This window comes from Ursus arctos, unplaced genomic scaffold (genome assembly GCF_023065955.2).
Source record: "Ursus arctos isolate Adak ecotype North America unplaced genomic scaffold, UrsArc2.0 scaffold_5, whole genome shotgun sequence".
Lineage (NCBI taxonomy): Eukaryota > Metazoa > Chordata > Mammalia > Carnivora > Ursidae > Ursus > Ursus arctos.
Genome location: NW_026623067.1, coordinates 49358947 through 49374205, shown reverse-complemented (window position 1 = coordinate 49374205; position 15259 = coordinate 49358947). Strand labels below are relative to the sequence as shown.

The window sequence follows — 15259 nt, the reverse complement described above, 5'->3', positions numbered from 1 at the left end:
AATGTTAAACTATCACATTAAAGACCTGTATCATGATCTTCCCATTACCTTCTAAATCAAGACACACCTTATTTAATAATTCTGACCATGTGATTTGTCTGGTTCTTAATAACAACATCTTAAGTACTAATTCATTATAGATTTTAATATATTTAAATACTAAATACAAACAGGTTGAGGCAACATATCAAAAACAAAGCAACTCTGTAATTATATGTAACAGTAGATGATGCAGGTTTTGGATTATCAGATGATGATATATTTACCCTTAAGGTAAAAAAATAAGGCTGGGTATCTTAACAGAAGTTTAAGGCTAGCAATAAAACTAAGTTTGGAAGGTCACTGACTAAGCTAAGTTCAATTGGAACCACATTAGAAAAGTTATGGAAAAGATATTCTTATTTCTAATGAGAGCATTTTAGATCGCGAAGAATAATTTGGCCATTCATCATAAATAAAAAACATACATCCTTTAATCACGTGTTGTAAGATTTGTGGTTTTTAAAATTTTCTTTTGTTTTTGTTTTTATAATTCTGGATTCACAAATACCTCAATTCATTGAACAGCTGTTTTGTGAGTAACTACTCTGTACCCAGGAACATATGCATGAAGCTTATTTAAGTATTCAGAAATGAAACAATCACTTCACCTTGAAAAAGAGAATAACAATCCCTAGTTATATACGTGCTGTAAGGACATGAAATAGAGTTGGCACTTGACAAATGGTAGTTACCATTAATGTGACCATTACTAAAATGACTGGAGGCTATGCTAAATTAAGAACAAAATGGAGGAGGGGCGTCCCGGTGGCTCAGTCATTAAGCGTCTGCCTTCGGCTCAGGGCGTGATACTGGCGGTATGGGATTGAGCCCCACATCAGGCTCCTCCGCTGGGAGCCTGCTTCTTCCTCTCCCACTCCCCCTGCTTGTGTTGCCTCTCTCACTGGCTGTCTCTCTCTCCGTCAAATAAATAAATAAAATCTTAAAAAAAAAAAAAAAAGAACAAAATGGAGGAAAAAACTTCAGTTTAAAATAGCCATTGATTGGGGCACCTGGCTGGTTTAGTCCGTGGAGTGTGCCATTCTTGATCTTGAGGTTGTACATTTGAGTCCCACGTTGGGTGTAGAGGTTACTTAATAAAATCTTTAAAAAAATAATAAAATAGCCATTGATTTATGTTTTCCTCATTTATCTTTCAAAATATAAGCGGAGGATAAAGCTACACTGCAAAATAGCTAAAGGTATCATCAAAAGCCAGAAACTGAGGCAAATCAATCTGAAATATATAAAACAGGTATGTTTTGCATGAAGCAGTGCTGAAAAAATATTTGTTACATGTGAAATTAATGAATGGTACAGGATGAGCTGGAAGACAAATTTAGGAATGCTGACTGGCTTATGAACTAGCAGACATACATGCCACACTGGAAGAATATGGGTTTTCCCAAAAAGAAGTTCTGAGAGAACCCCAAGCTTAAGCAACAGGCCTGAGAGCACAGGGCAAAAAAATGGTTCAAAAAAAAAAAAAAAAAAAAAGTAAGCAGCAGGCCTGAGATCAAAGTCAAAGGTCAAAAAGAAAATCTGACCTGATATTGGCTTTCTTAAGATTTCTACTTACAGAGGTTAAAAGTGAAGCATCTTGAGTAATGAGTAGAGTTCTCCCAGGAAAAATTGAGCAGAGCCCTATGGGAAGCCACAGACATATAGCATTCATACAGGTATCCCTTGGTACAATCACTTTCAAGTAAAATGAGGGATATGTTGCAAAAGTCATCTAAGGAGGGTAATCAGGAATAAGAAAACATAACCAACAGAAAGCATAAAAAATGAGATGACTAAAGTAAGACTAAATAAACCACTTACTACAACAAATATAAATGGATTCATGCCATCATTAAAAAGAAAAAGTTACTTTTTTTCAACATCCACTCCCAAAAAAGCATGGGTCTGTGTGAAAAGGGGGGAAAATCAACATAAAAAGAGAACTTACAAATTTCAAGAGACTTAAAAACATATTAGCAATTATAATAAAGGTTTTGTTTGGAGCTAAATTTATACAAACTGTAAAAATAAGTCAACAAATCAATTAACAAGACCAAGGACAATCAAGGATATATGACAAAAAGGATATTTGATGATGTTAAGGAATTGTTGATTTTTATATGAGATGATGATTACTGTCAAATTTAAAAAGAGGAGCCTTGTGTTTCAGAGACATATACTAAGATATTTAGAAGTAAACTGACATCATATTTAGTATTTGCTTCAACATAAGAGGAACGATGAGTGGAGCCAGGGAGAAAATAAAATTTAGCCATGAGTTGATATCTCTGAAAGTGAATGATGGGTACATGGAGGTTTGTTTTACCATTCTCTCTACCTTTTTTTTTTTTTTTTAAGATTTTAATTATTTATTTGAAAGAGAGAACATGCGAGCGAAAGAGCACAAACATGGGTAACAGGAGAGGGAGGAGAAGGAGAAGCAGGCTCCCAGCTGAGCAGGGAGTCCATGGGATGATGGATCCCAGAACCCTGACATCATGACCTGAACTGAAGGCAGATGCTCAACCTACTGAGGCACCCAGGCGCCCCCTACCTTTATTTTTAAAGATTTTATTTATTTATTTATTTATTTATTTATTTATTTGAGAGAGCTGAGAGCCTGAACACGCACAGGGGGAGGGGCAGAAAGGGAGGGAGAAAGAGAAAATCCCAAGAAGATACCCCACTGAGCCCGGAGTCTGACACAGGGCTGGACCTCATGACCCTGCGGTCACAGACCCTAAGCCAAAACCAAACCAAGAGTCCCACATTCAACTAACTGAGCCACCCAGGCGCCCCTCATTTTCTCTACTTTGTGTGTCTGGAAATACTTCTTAACTCAATTGTTAAAAATAAATAAAAGGATAAATAAAACAGAAGTGATTCTCTGGTTAGAACAAAAGGTAAAATCGAACTACTATAACATTCTTTTTTAAAAAAGGAAGTACATAGAAATGATACAAAATACCCTTCAATTTTAAATAAAATTCAATTTTAGATCATCAAACCTCAATTTAAAATTATTACTTTTAAAGTTTGGTCTATACCTCCCCTGATTTGGCTTCTCAAAAGTGATGAGAACTTCCTATTTAAAGGACTTTTTTTTTTTAACCAAAAGCTTGAAATATAAAATTGAGGAAATGTTATTATAAATAATGTGTTTGACACATTAATACTGATAATCCAAATACATGTGAGTCTATACATACCCATATTAATTAGAAAGTATACAAGATATAATCTGGCAGTAAATGCTTTCATGAAAACTTTAGCACAAAGTTTTCTTTGCTTATAATTCTCACAAATGTACAAATAATGCTTCATCAAAAAACTGAGAACAAAATGAAAAAAATCCTTTAGAATGTAAGATTTTCTATTAATATGTTGAACTTGAATAGATTTATTTCATAATTATTAAGATGCAATAATTTGAAAACCACTGCTAGTAGCCTAGTATAAACAATTCACTATGCAAAAAGCCCTAGTGAGGGTTATACAGTTTTTTAAAATGTATTCCAAAAGTAAATCTATCTACCATGTTTGATGAAACATTTATCCTGGCTTCAAAAAAAAGGCATCACTGTTATCTACTGGTCCGTTGCTACCCCTGCCTTGCCCCCAACCAATTCTGTTTTAGAAACAACTGAAGCTCAGTATCACGAAAAGTAACAACTCCTAAGTAGCTACATTAGATCAATTTTTAATTTATTTTTTTCCGAGTGCTGAAAATTAAATAACTATTATCTGACTAAGCTCCCTGTTAAAAATCATATAAGCTTTCAGGTTTGAGTTCTAATAGCATAAATATCTACTCTTCCTAGAAAATTATTGATCTAAAGATTAGATTATAGGGGCGCCTGGGTGGCACAGCGGTTAAAGCGTCTGCCTTCGGCTCAGGGCGTGATCCCGGCATTCCGGGATCGAGCCCCACGTCGGGCTCCTCCTCTGTGAGCCTGCTTCTTCCTCTCCCAATCCCCCTGCTGTGTTCCCTCTCTCGCTGGCTGTCTCTATCTCTGTCAAATAAATAAATAAAATCTTTAAAAAAAAAAAAAAGATTAGATTATAAAAAAATGTCACTTTCAGGATGGACTCAAAGGTCATCAATGTCAGCCAGGTAGTGTAGATATATTCCTCCTTGAATGGGAAGCCCCTGAAATGACAGGGTTCCTGTATATCTGCCTCTAAATCTCATTTTACGATTACTCTCTCCCTACTTGAATTTAAATATCCTTACAGTTTTAGGGATCAGCTCTATAAAGGTGGCTTCCAAGTCTGCATTTTAAACACTAACATCTTTGGAACTACAGATCTGAGTATATAATCACCTGATTTTACAGTTGTCTTATTATAACAAATTCCACTGACTCTTTTACCAACCCACCCTAAAGCCTACTTCTCTATTCACATATGTCCCTCTTAAGCCTTTATTTGCATGCATCTGTACATCACCATCCACAGGCACTGCAGAATTAAAACAAAATCATCTTTGGCCTCTCATCTTTTCTTTCCCCTTCCACCAGTCTACGTAATTATCAAGTTCAAAAGTTTTGCTAAATCAAAACTTTTCTTTCCATTCCCATCACTTGAGTCTCTTAAGATCTCTTTCCAGAATCACAATCTAGCAATGCTCCTACCAAATAGTATTTCAGCTCCTCCCTCTCCCCTCTAGCTCACCTTCTACAGGGCTTCCGGAGTCATTTCTTTAATAGCTCTGATCATGTCACAAGCTTTTCAATGGCTACCTACCAGCCAGAGAATAAAGTGCGAACTTCAGACTTACAGTATTCAAGGCCATCTAGTATCTGACCCTGTCTATCCCCTCAGTAAAACAGCTTTACCAGCATGGGACTACCTTCTACTCTCTGTGTTATTTCCTATCCCTTCCTAGCTCTGACTGGGAATGCTCTTCAGCCACTCTTTCTGAAATTGTATTTATCATTCAAGGTGCTAATCAAATGTGTCCAGATCCTTATCTCCCTAAATCCTCTCAATTACAATTAAACACGAGGCACTCTCTTTCTTCTTCAAAAAAGGTGAACATCTCCCCTCTGACCTAAGTTCTCATTTAAAGGGCCGCATAGATGAACCTAATCCTTTTCTATACAACAATCTTACAAATTTCTGAAGCTGCTCCTAAATCTTCTCTTTACATGAAATTTCCTCAAAATTCACAGCTAATAGTCATAGACATAATTTCTAGAAATTTTCATCTTCATAACTACTCCTGTCTGGACACTCTAGACCTTCAATCACCTCTCCTAAAGTGTGGTGTCCAGAGCCAAACACAATACACCAAACCTTGTTTTTTGGAAATTATGCACAATATTCACCTTCCTTCCCAAATTTGGACATTCACAATGTCTATTAGGAAATTAACAATTCAAAATAGTCTTTCAGTAATAAACTTGTTAGTTTTAACTGGGTGCAGATGTTTAATAAATGTGCAAAAGATAAAGATGAAAATAATAAAACAAGGTTCAAAGAGGTTCTAGTCAGAATTAAGTATACAGGAATTTACTTTAGACAGGAAGGGAACTCATTTTGAAATATGAGGTAAATGGAACCAGATGGATAAAAACTTGGAGATAGTACAAATAAATAGGGTACAATATCGAAGGAAATTTCTAGACAAAGTTTATTTGGGGAATCTTTTACTAAGCAATCTTCCATAGAGCAAGCAAACTTTCAATAATAATATGTTGATTAACATCTTTTTATTAAAAATGCCAAATAATGCTATCTTCACAATCTTCTCATCCTGGGATACCAATATTTTTTTTTTAAGTTAAAATTTCAACAGTCAATCCTAAGCTTAAATTCAGCTGGCTGGACAATACTCCAGAGATTTATTTTAAATTGCATAAGTATCTTTGCTCTCGTTAAATAATATCCTATGTGGAAACTATAGTAGTTCTTTAATGACTGGTGCCACACTAATTAACTGAATTAAAAGAAAAAGTCATTTCCTCTAAAGAGTTCTTAAATACTCTTCAATGGTGGTGTTAAATGCTCAACAATTCATTCAATTCAAAGAAAACTCAAAGAGACCTCTAAAGAATGATCTTTCATACCAAGGAAATAAGAAAGTTCAACGACTCATTTTTGGAAAACTTGCATTAAAACAAACTAAAGATATTTCCCCTATATATAGTGGAAGGCTTAGGAAATGTGTAACAGTATTTACAGAATGTAATATGTGTCTGTGCCATAGGCTTTCAATTTTTCTAAGAACTGAGCAACACAGATATGTTAAATAGCAGCATACAATGATTCTCCTACATCATTAATAAAAGCCTAATTTTCTCACAGCCAAGAGTACATGAATTCCACATATCAAGCTGATAGAAGTATAAATTTATAATCACTTTGGAAAACAATTTGGTATTATAATAAGGTTAAAGATCAACATATCCTTTGACTCACAAATTACGTTGCTTTGAATACACATGATTTTGTTAATTTAAATCTTTCTTCAATCACATTGTATTTTCATTGAAATGATACCATGAAGTTGATCCAAAATTATTTTTAATGGTCAAAAGATTTAAACATATATTTCTTTTTTTTAAGATTTTATTAATTTTTTTGACAGAGAGACAGAGAGAGAGCACAAGTAGGCAAAGCAGCAGGCAAAGGGAGAGGGAGAAACAGGCTCCCAGCAGAGCAGAGAGCCCTGCAGGGCTCGATCCCAGGTCCCTGGAATCATGACCTGAGCCAAAGGCAGACGCTCAACTGACGGAGCCACCCAGGCCCCCCTGAACAGATATTTCACCAAAGACCTATGGATGGCAAATAAACATGTAAGAAGATTCTCAACATTCTCAGTCATTAGGAAAATGAAAATCAAAACCACAATGAGACACCACTGTACAACTAATAGAACGGCTAAAACAATAATAAAAAAATAACAACAAAAACCTGACAATACCAAGAGCTGATAACGATGTGTAACCAGAATTTCCTTAACATTGCTGGCAGGAATGCAAAGTGGTATCGCCAATTTGGAAAGAAGTGGGGTAGTTTCTTATAAAGTTCTATACATATGCACACAACCCAGCAATCTCACTCCTAGGTATTTACCCAAGAGAAATGTAAAAAGATTCGCACAAAATCCTGCATGGGAATGTTTATAGAAGCTTTCTTCACAATCACCAAAAACTAGAAACAACCTAAAGTTCTTCAGCTAGTGAATGGATAAACTGCCGTAAACCCATAAATGAACTACTACTTAGCAATAAAAAGGAACAACTACTGACACATGGATGAATCTTAACTGCATTATGCTGCGTGAAATAAGCTGTATTTGAAAGACTACATCTTCATAATTTCATTTATATGATACCTTGGAAAAAGCAAAATTGTAGGGACCTAAAACAGATCAGTGGTTGCCAACAACTGGTTATGAGGTAAGGGAATGAACTACTAAGGAGCAGAGGGAATTTTGGGAGTGATAGAACCATTCTGTATCTTGATTGTGTGATAGTTACAGGACTACGCATTTTTTTAAAATCATAAAACCATACACCAAAAAGGATAAGTGTTACTGTATGTAAATTATACTTCAATAAGAAAAAGCCAACTGACATTTTGCATATTTTTTAATGCTACTGACAACTTATGGAAAAGAAAACATCATTCCTTCTGGATGCAATTTGTGAAGAAACACTATCAACATGCTAGGTTCTTTGTGGACTTTTTAAAAAAGAGACATATTCCCTGACCCTGACAGAGATTAGAAGCTCATTTAAACGGGAAACAAGTCTTAGATACTAAGTTACAGAAAAAGGCTAGGTAAACAATTTTGAGTGATAAATCACTCAATCCACCTTACATGTGCTCTAAGGAAGAAAGGAATAATTCTCTTTGACTAGACCTACCGGAAATGAATGGATCACAATATTTAAAGATCTTAGTGCTTCTCAATAATTGTTATTATTATCATCTCTAACTTCCAAGTGAGGAGGCTGAGACTCGGGAAGACAAATATTTTGTCAGTTTTCCCTCAGCTATTAGGTGTCAGAGCTGAAATTCTAATCCAAGCCCTCTGATCACAAAGCCTGAGATCTTTTGCATCGTGATGATGGAGCAACAATCGAAGAAGTTGTAATTGCTGGTACGTGATATGATTTCACCCGACAGGAACGCCCCCTAACTCCCCAAACTCCACTACTTTGCATGAATCCTAGGAAACACCACGATTAGAGCAATGAATAATCTTAAAGTGAGCTCCCCGGGGTTTTGGAGTGCGAATTCGTGGGAAAGGTAACATAAAACCTTGTGAGGATCTCTTCTCCACAGTGTGCACAGCCCTACTTCTGACAGTTGGACGAAGGTGACGCGTGCGGCCAGCGCCAGAGCTACTGAAAAAGGTAAACACCAAGAAAAGAGGGAAGCGGCGGCGCTCAAGATGCACCTCTTCAATTACACAACGCCGCCTGGTCGCAAGGAGGGCACAGGAGGAGGAAAAGCTACTACCCTGCCCTCCTGAGGCCCTCTGGGAAAAGACCTCCGTGGACTTGTCCCTGTCTGTGTCGCCCAATGGCCAGGACCAGCGCCGGGGCGTCTTCGGCGGGTGGGCTCTCGACCCCGGGAGGAGGGAGCTGCGTGTGCTGTGCAGTGCTCGCGCGGGTCGCGCTGGTGGCACCTCACCGAGGCGCTGCAACCCCGGGACGGCAGGCACACTGTGGGCCGGGCCGCGGCGCCAAGTGCTCAACTCAGAGTGAAGGGGCGGCAGGGTGAACGGATTTGGGCTGTTCCCCCAGGTGACATCACAGCTGTCGCACGCTGTGTTAGTTTACGAGACGCTCTAACGTTCCCCTTATTTAGTGACCGCGCAACCGCCGCGCTCGCTGTCATCTCACCTCTCCAGTTCTTGTATTCCGGGATATAGTAGTATTTGTTCCCAAACTGGTCTGTGCCTACTTGCTGCTTCGCTTCCTTTGACAGCGCTCTCCATAAGGCGCGGAACAATTCCTGAGACCAACCCATGCTGTCTGCCGGGATTTAAGCACGAATCGCAGTCGGATCCGCCACGGCCGAAACTCTCACGCTCTCCAGCCGCGGACCCCGCCCACCCACTACTCACGCCCTTCCAGTAACGGCGCTCACCATTGGTCGGACGGCATCTTGCTTTACCAATGGGAGACTCCACTGTTACAGCCCGGCTTCCGAGCTCTGTCATGGCGGCGTTCAGTTTTCTGGCCGGTGTGAAGGAACGAGATGTTAGGGTTTTTTTTAGCGAGACAAGCGGGTTTGGACGATCCTCTTCGCCTCCGGAGAGCGGAGTCCACACGGAGGTAAAGAAAACCTTACTGTTTTTCTCAAGCCATTTAAAATCTGGACCAGTGTGTTAGCCTTGCCTCCCACTTCCCGCCTCATCGTTTATTTCCACCAAATTCGACTTTAATTTCTTCTGCTCTGTGGCTTACGAAAATAAGATGCCTTCTGCATGCCTGTAGGCTGGTGGGTGCGCACGCGGATTCTGGGGAAGATCCTGTCCTTTTACCTTACGCCTTCTCCCTCACATTACATTTCCTCCCCACTCCCCCAAGGAGTTCTTACTACTCTCCAAGGATTCCTTCATCATTCAGTCGACATATTTACTGAGCTCCCCCTGTTTGCCAGGCATTGTAAGGGTAGAGCGTAGGCCAGGAATTGACCAAAGTTTAGCATGTCTAGAGCAGACAAGGGGGCCATTGACAAGAGATAAACCTGGAGATGTAGCCCGGGGCTAGGTGAGGAAGAGTCTTGTGTGCTGGATGAAGAGATATGAAGATGAGAATAAGGTGATAACTATTGGATTTTGTCATCTGCTTGGAGAGTGGATTGAAGTTGAGAGGAAGAGTGAAAGTCAAGTTAAAGGTAACTGTTCCCCTTGTCCAGAAGAGAGCAGATGGAAGCCTGGGAAATGGTGGTTGGGTCGAAAAGAGTGAAGATATTTTAAAAAATATTTAAGAAGTAGATTCAACAAGCTGTGTAAATTGGTTGAATATAGTGAATGATTAAAAGAGAGGAGTCAACAATGATTCCCAGATACCTGCTTTGTATCAAGCAGAGTGAATGTAACTGGCCCATACTGACATTTTCCATATTACTTACTTTTTTGTTTTTAATATTTTATCTACCCATTTGAGAGAGAGAGAGAGAGCAGGAGCAGGGGGCAGGGACAGGTGGAGAGGGACAAGCAGACTCCCTGGTGAGCGGGAAGCCCTACCATGGGCTGGATCCCAGGACCCTGAGATAATGACCTGAGCCGAAGTCAGAGGCTTAACTGACTGAGCCACCCAGGCGCCTCTTCCCATATTGCTTTCAAAGAACCTGTGAAGATTTTCACTGGGAGAGAGGAGGACAAAGTTGAATGTACATATTTGATGCTCAGAAGAAATTGAGATATCTTTAACGTGAGATGGTACTTGAAGTGAGGTGAAGATGAGATCATCCAGGCATTAGAGTAAGAAAAGCAGTTCAATGACCAAAAATCTGAGAAACATCAACATTTAAAGTTAGGCAGAAGAGACTACAAATGAAGTGTTGGAGTAAAACCAGGGCAAGGAAGTGTCTCAAACTGAAAGAAGACTGTTTAAGGAGGAAGCCCTCATATGTGTCATTTGCTGACCCTAGCCCCCTTCTTTGCTCTCAGTGATTCTCCCTCCCATTCCCCCTCTCTGCTTATCTATTCAATTTATTACTACTGAAATTGTATTGTGTACATATTTTCTTATTAGTATATTGTCTTTTAACCCCTGTGAGAAAAAGAGACATGAGAAAAGAGGCCTAGAAGAGTTTCTATTAAGTGAATGGCACGCATTCAAGAAATGTGAGGAATAAAGGAAGAATTAAAAGTGTGCATCATATTTAACCAACAGGGTGATCACTGATGGCCTTGGGAAAAGCATTTTCAGGAGTATCATGGGAATAAAAGTAAGATTTCAGTGAGTTGGCGAATGACAGAGAGGAAAAGAAGTAGAAACTGCCAACACTGATGGCTTTTTAAAGAAACTTAAGGGAAAAGCAGAATACAGTTGCTTATTGAAAAATTGATGGATATAATTTTTTCTAATATCCCAAAAGAAGAACTTACCTGCTGCATTAGTTATCAGTGGATAGGTAACAGAGTGCCCCAAGCATAAGTTATCAATGAATGGATCACAAAGTACCCCCCCCCAAACTTAGCAGCTTAAAACAACAAAAGATTTATTATCTCACAAATTCTAGGCGTCAGGAATCTGTGTGTGTCTTAGCTGGGTCTTCTCGTTCAGAGTCTCTCAGAAGGCTGCAATGAAGATACTGGCTGGAACTGTAGTCATTTCAAGACTTGACTCTGGAAGGATCCACTTCCAAGCTCACTCAAGACAGGGTTTAGTTCTTCCCTGACTTTGATCCAGAGGTCTCCCTCAGTTCCAGTTATTTCTCACGTAGGCCTCTCAAATCACAACGTGACAACTGGCTTCCATCAAAGCAAGAAACTAAGATACCAAGAGAGGACAAGCAAGATGGAAGCCAGACTCCTCATAATTTGATCTCAGAAATGGTATCTCATCAGTTTTGCTGTATTCTGTTCATGAGAAGTGAGACGTTGGGTCTAGCTCACACTCAGAGACTCAAGGAAAGGAAATTACCTGCAGGTGTGAATACTAGGAGGCGGAGACAATGGAACTCATCTCCTAGACTCCCTACCACAACTAAAAACAGACAAAAATAATAAATTATTGTAATGCATGGTAATAATCTTTTGCGTGTTTTTGGAAAGCAATTTATGTGATATTTTGTGTTCTAAAATGTATCAGATTTGCATTAAGTATTATGCTTTTAGAATGGGCAAATATGTTTCAGATACTGCATGTAATTCTAACTAAATAAGTAAACATTAATTTTTTTAACCACATTTTGATCAGTTTTATACATGATTGGGGTTGCATCTACTGTTGTCCCCCTGTCCCCACCCCCAGTCAGTGCAGAGTTGACAGTAATTCTTTTTTTTTTTTTTAAGATTTTATTTATTTATTTGACAGAGATAGAGACAGCCAGCGAGAGAGGGAACACAAGCAGGGGGAGTGGGAGAGGAAGAAGCAGGCTCCTAGCGGAGGAGCCTGATGTGGGGCTCGATCCCAGAACGCCGGGATCACACCCTGAGCCGAAGGCAGACGCTTAACCGCTGTGCCACCCAGGCGCCCCTTAATTCCTATTCAGCTCAGTGATCCACTCTAATAAAAGCATACAGACGTATCCAGCAGTTTTTATTTCAGTGGTTGCAAAAACTCAAACTGTATGTTTATCAAAATTAGTCTGTCTCCTCTGATAATTTGGCTTGTTTCTACCAAGTAGTTCTGCAATTCTTCCATTAGGATTAGTAAATTAAACATTGGAAAGTGAATGAACTTGACTGTTAGGCCTTTAATTTTAGTGAAAATAGCTGTACTTTTTTTGAAAAGAAGCAGCATTATTTTTTCCCTTGTAAGTTCAGAAGTCTTATGATGTCAGTAATAATTTAAATCATGTGAGCTAGTGAGGGTCTAAAATGCTGGGTTTCTCCAGAGTCTTTTAATTCCAAATAGTCCTTGGTCTGAGGAAGCAACTAACTACTGCTCTTTGTTAAAATTCCATGACCTAAACCTCTTCATTAGAAGAAGTAAAGGTTTGAAATAGTGAATGTCTCCTAATAAGATCACCAGATTAATCCATCTGTGAATGGACTTCATTTCCTGTGTAAAACATGCTGATTCCAGGGTGCCTGGGTGGCTCAGTCTTTGAGTGTCTGCCTTCGGCTCAGGTCGTGATCCCAGCATTCTGGGATCGAGCCCCACATCGGGCTCCCTGCTCAGCGGGAAGCCTGCTTCTCCCTCTCCCACTCCCCCTGCTTGTGTTCCCTCTCTCGCTGCCTCTCTCTCTGTCAAATAAATAAATAAAATCTTTAAAAAAAAAAAAAGGCACACATGCTGGTTCCCCTAGGATACTTAATACTTGTCCCTAAAAACCTATAGTCTGCTCTTCCTCTTGGTCCCATATTGAACTTGAGTTAGAAGAGGCAAATCTGGTCTCAAAATGGCGGGCCATGATCCAAAGAAAACAGCAGTTGACAAAACTGTTTACTGGTGGTTTGAGCTTTGAAACTACAGATGATAGTTTAAAAGAACATTTTGAAAAATAGGGTACACTTACAGATTGTGTGGTGATAAGAGACCCCCAAACAAAATGTTCCAGGGGTTTTCGTTTTGTGACTTACTCTTGTGTTGAAGAGGTAGATGCAGCAATGTGTGCCCGACCACACAAGGTTGATGGGCGTGTAGTGGAACCAAAGAGAGCTATTTCTAGAGAGGATTCTATAAAGCCTGGTGCCCATCTAACAGTGAAGAATATTTTTGTTGGCAATATTAAAAAAGATACAGAAGAATATAATTTGAGAGACTACTTTGAAAAGTATGGCAAGATTAAAACCGCAGAAGTTATGGAAGACAGGCAGAGTGGAAAAAAGAGGATTTGCTTTTGTAATTTTTGATGATCATGATACAGTTGATGAAATTGTTGTTCAGAAATATCACACTATTAATGGGCATAATTGTGAAGTGAAAAAGGCCCTTTCTAAGCAAGAAATGCAGTCTCCTGGATCACAAAGAGGTGGAGGTAGATCTGGCAACTTCATGGGTCGTGGAGGAGACTTTGGAGGTGGTGGTAACTTTGGCCATGGTGGAAACTTTGGTGGAAGAGAAGGCTATGGTGGTGGAGGTGGTGGCAGCAGAGGTACTTATGGAGGAGGTGATGGTGGATATAATGGATTTGGAGGTGATGGTGGCAACTATGGTGATGATCCTGGTTATATTAGTAGAGGAGGCTATGGTGGTGGTAGACCAGGATATGGAAACCAAGGAGGTGGATATGGTGGTGGTGATGGAGGATATGATGGTTACAACGAAGGAGGAAATTTTGGAGGTAACTATGGTGGTGGTGGGAACTATAACAATTTTGGAAATTATGGTGGACAACAGCAATCAAATTATGGACCCATGAAGGGGGGCAGTTTTGGTGGAAGAATCTCAGGCATTCCCTATGGTGGTGATTATGGATCTGGTGGGGGAAGTGGTGGATATGGTAGCAGAAATTTCTAAAAAAAAAAATTCAGAAGAAAAGGGCTACAGTTCTTAGCAGGAGAGAGAACGAGGAGTTGTCAGGAAAGCTGCAGTTTACTTTGAGATAGTTGTCCTAAATGCGTTAGAGGAACTGTAAAAATCTGCCCAGAAGGAACGATGATCCATAGCCAGAAAAGTTACTGCAGCTTACACAGAAAACCCTTCTTGTTCAGTACTGTCATAGCAACAGTTTGCAAAAAGTGCAGCTATTGATTAATGCAATGTAGTGTCAGTTAGATGTACATTCCTGAGGTCTTTTATCTGTTGTAGCTTTTTCTTTTTCTTTTCATTACATCAGGTATATTGCCCTGTAAATTGTGATAGTGGTACCAGGAATAAAAAAATTAAGGAATTTTTAACTTAAAAAAAACCCTATAGTCTAATAATCCCATGCACATCTCTCCTACCAGTTGCTTTATATGCTTACCAAAAATCAATATTTGTCCCTAATCCTGATAATGCCAGTTTTATTATTCTGATTATGCCATTTTAATAAGAGCTAATGAAATACGACATCAAAAAGAATTGTTATTCTTACAAACACTAAATGGACCACTTTTGAAATAATCCAAACAAATCACTTAAAATAAAATGCTGTTCAATGAAGTATGATTGAGAAAATCATATTATGAAAGAATGGAAGAAAATATAAAAAGAACAGTTTTTTTTCAACTTTGCCATAAAGGAATCACATAGAGCGATTTGGAAAAAATACTTTGGAGAAAGTATTCATGCCAAAGTTCCAACCCCAGAGATTCTGATTTAGTTGGTCCAGGACACTGGGATTTCTTTAAAGCTCCTTAGGTGATTATAATGTAGAGCCAGGATTAACAACTATTGCTTGAGAAGGATTCCTTATTCAATTGCTTTGCATGTCTGAGATTCCATATTAATTTGTTTGGCATATGCCTTAAATGTTTACTCAACTAAAATAACAAGTAAATGAATAAAACATATATATTTTAATTTTAATTTATTTATTGAAAGAGTATGCACACACTTGCAAGCAAGGGAGGGGCAGAAGGAGAGGGAGAGAATCTTAAGCAGGGTCTATGCCCAGTGCAGAGCTTGACGCAGATCATGACCCGAGTCAA

At 39.0% G+C, this 15259-nt stretch overlaps 2 protein-coding genes and 1 pseudogene across 5 annotated transcripts in view; 2 read left to right on the top strand and 1 right to left on the bottom strand.

Annotated features, from left to right (window-relative positions):
• The window catches only part of NDUFAF2 (NADH:ubiquinone oxidoreductase complex assembly factor 2), a 148009-nt gene extending 138888 nt beyond the window's left edge, over positions 1–9121 (bottom strand). The window contains exon 1 of the mRNA XM_026498925.4: positions 8904–9121. Coding sequence (XP_026354710.1) covers positions 8904–9030 — 127 coding nt within the window. The 5' untranslated portion in view covers positions 9031–9121. The remainder of the gene's footprint in view (positions 1–8903) is intronic.
• The window catches only part of ERCC8 (ERCC excision repair 8, CSA ubiquitin ligase complex subunit), a 53230-nt gene continuing 46959 nt past the window's right edge, over positions 8989–15259 (top strand). For 3 of the 4 annotated variants that reach the window (XM_026498918.4, XM_057307081.1, XM_057307079.1), the window contains exon 1: positions 9163–9338. In XM_026498918.4, the coding sequence (XP_026354703.1) occupies positions 9262–9338 (77 nt within the window). In that variant the 5' untranslated portion in view covers positions 9163–9261. Of the gene's footprint in view, positions 9339–15259 lie in introns of all 4 variants that reach the window. The other variant, XM_026498916.4, reaches the window with a different exon arrangement.
• LOC113255302 (heterogeneous nuclear ribonucleoprotein A3-like) lies at positions 13084–14757 on the top strand (annotated as a pseudogene).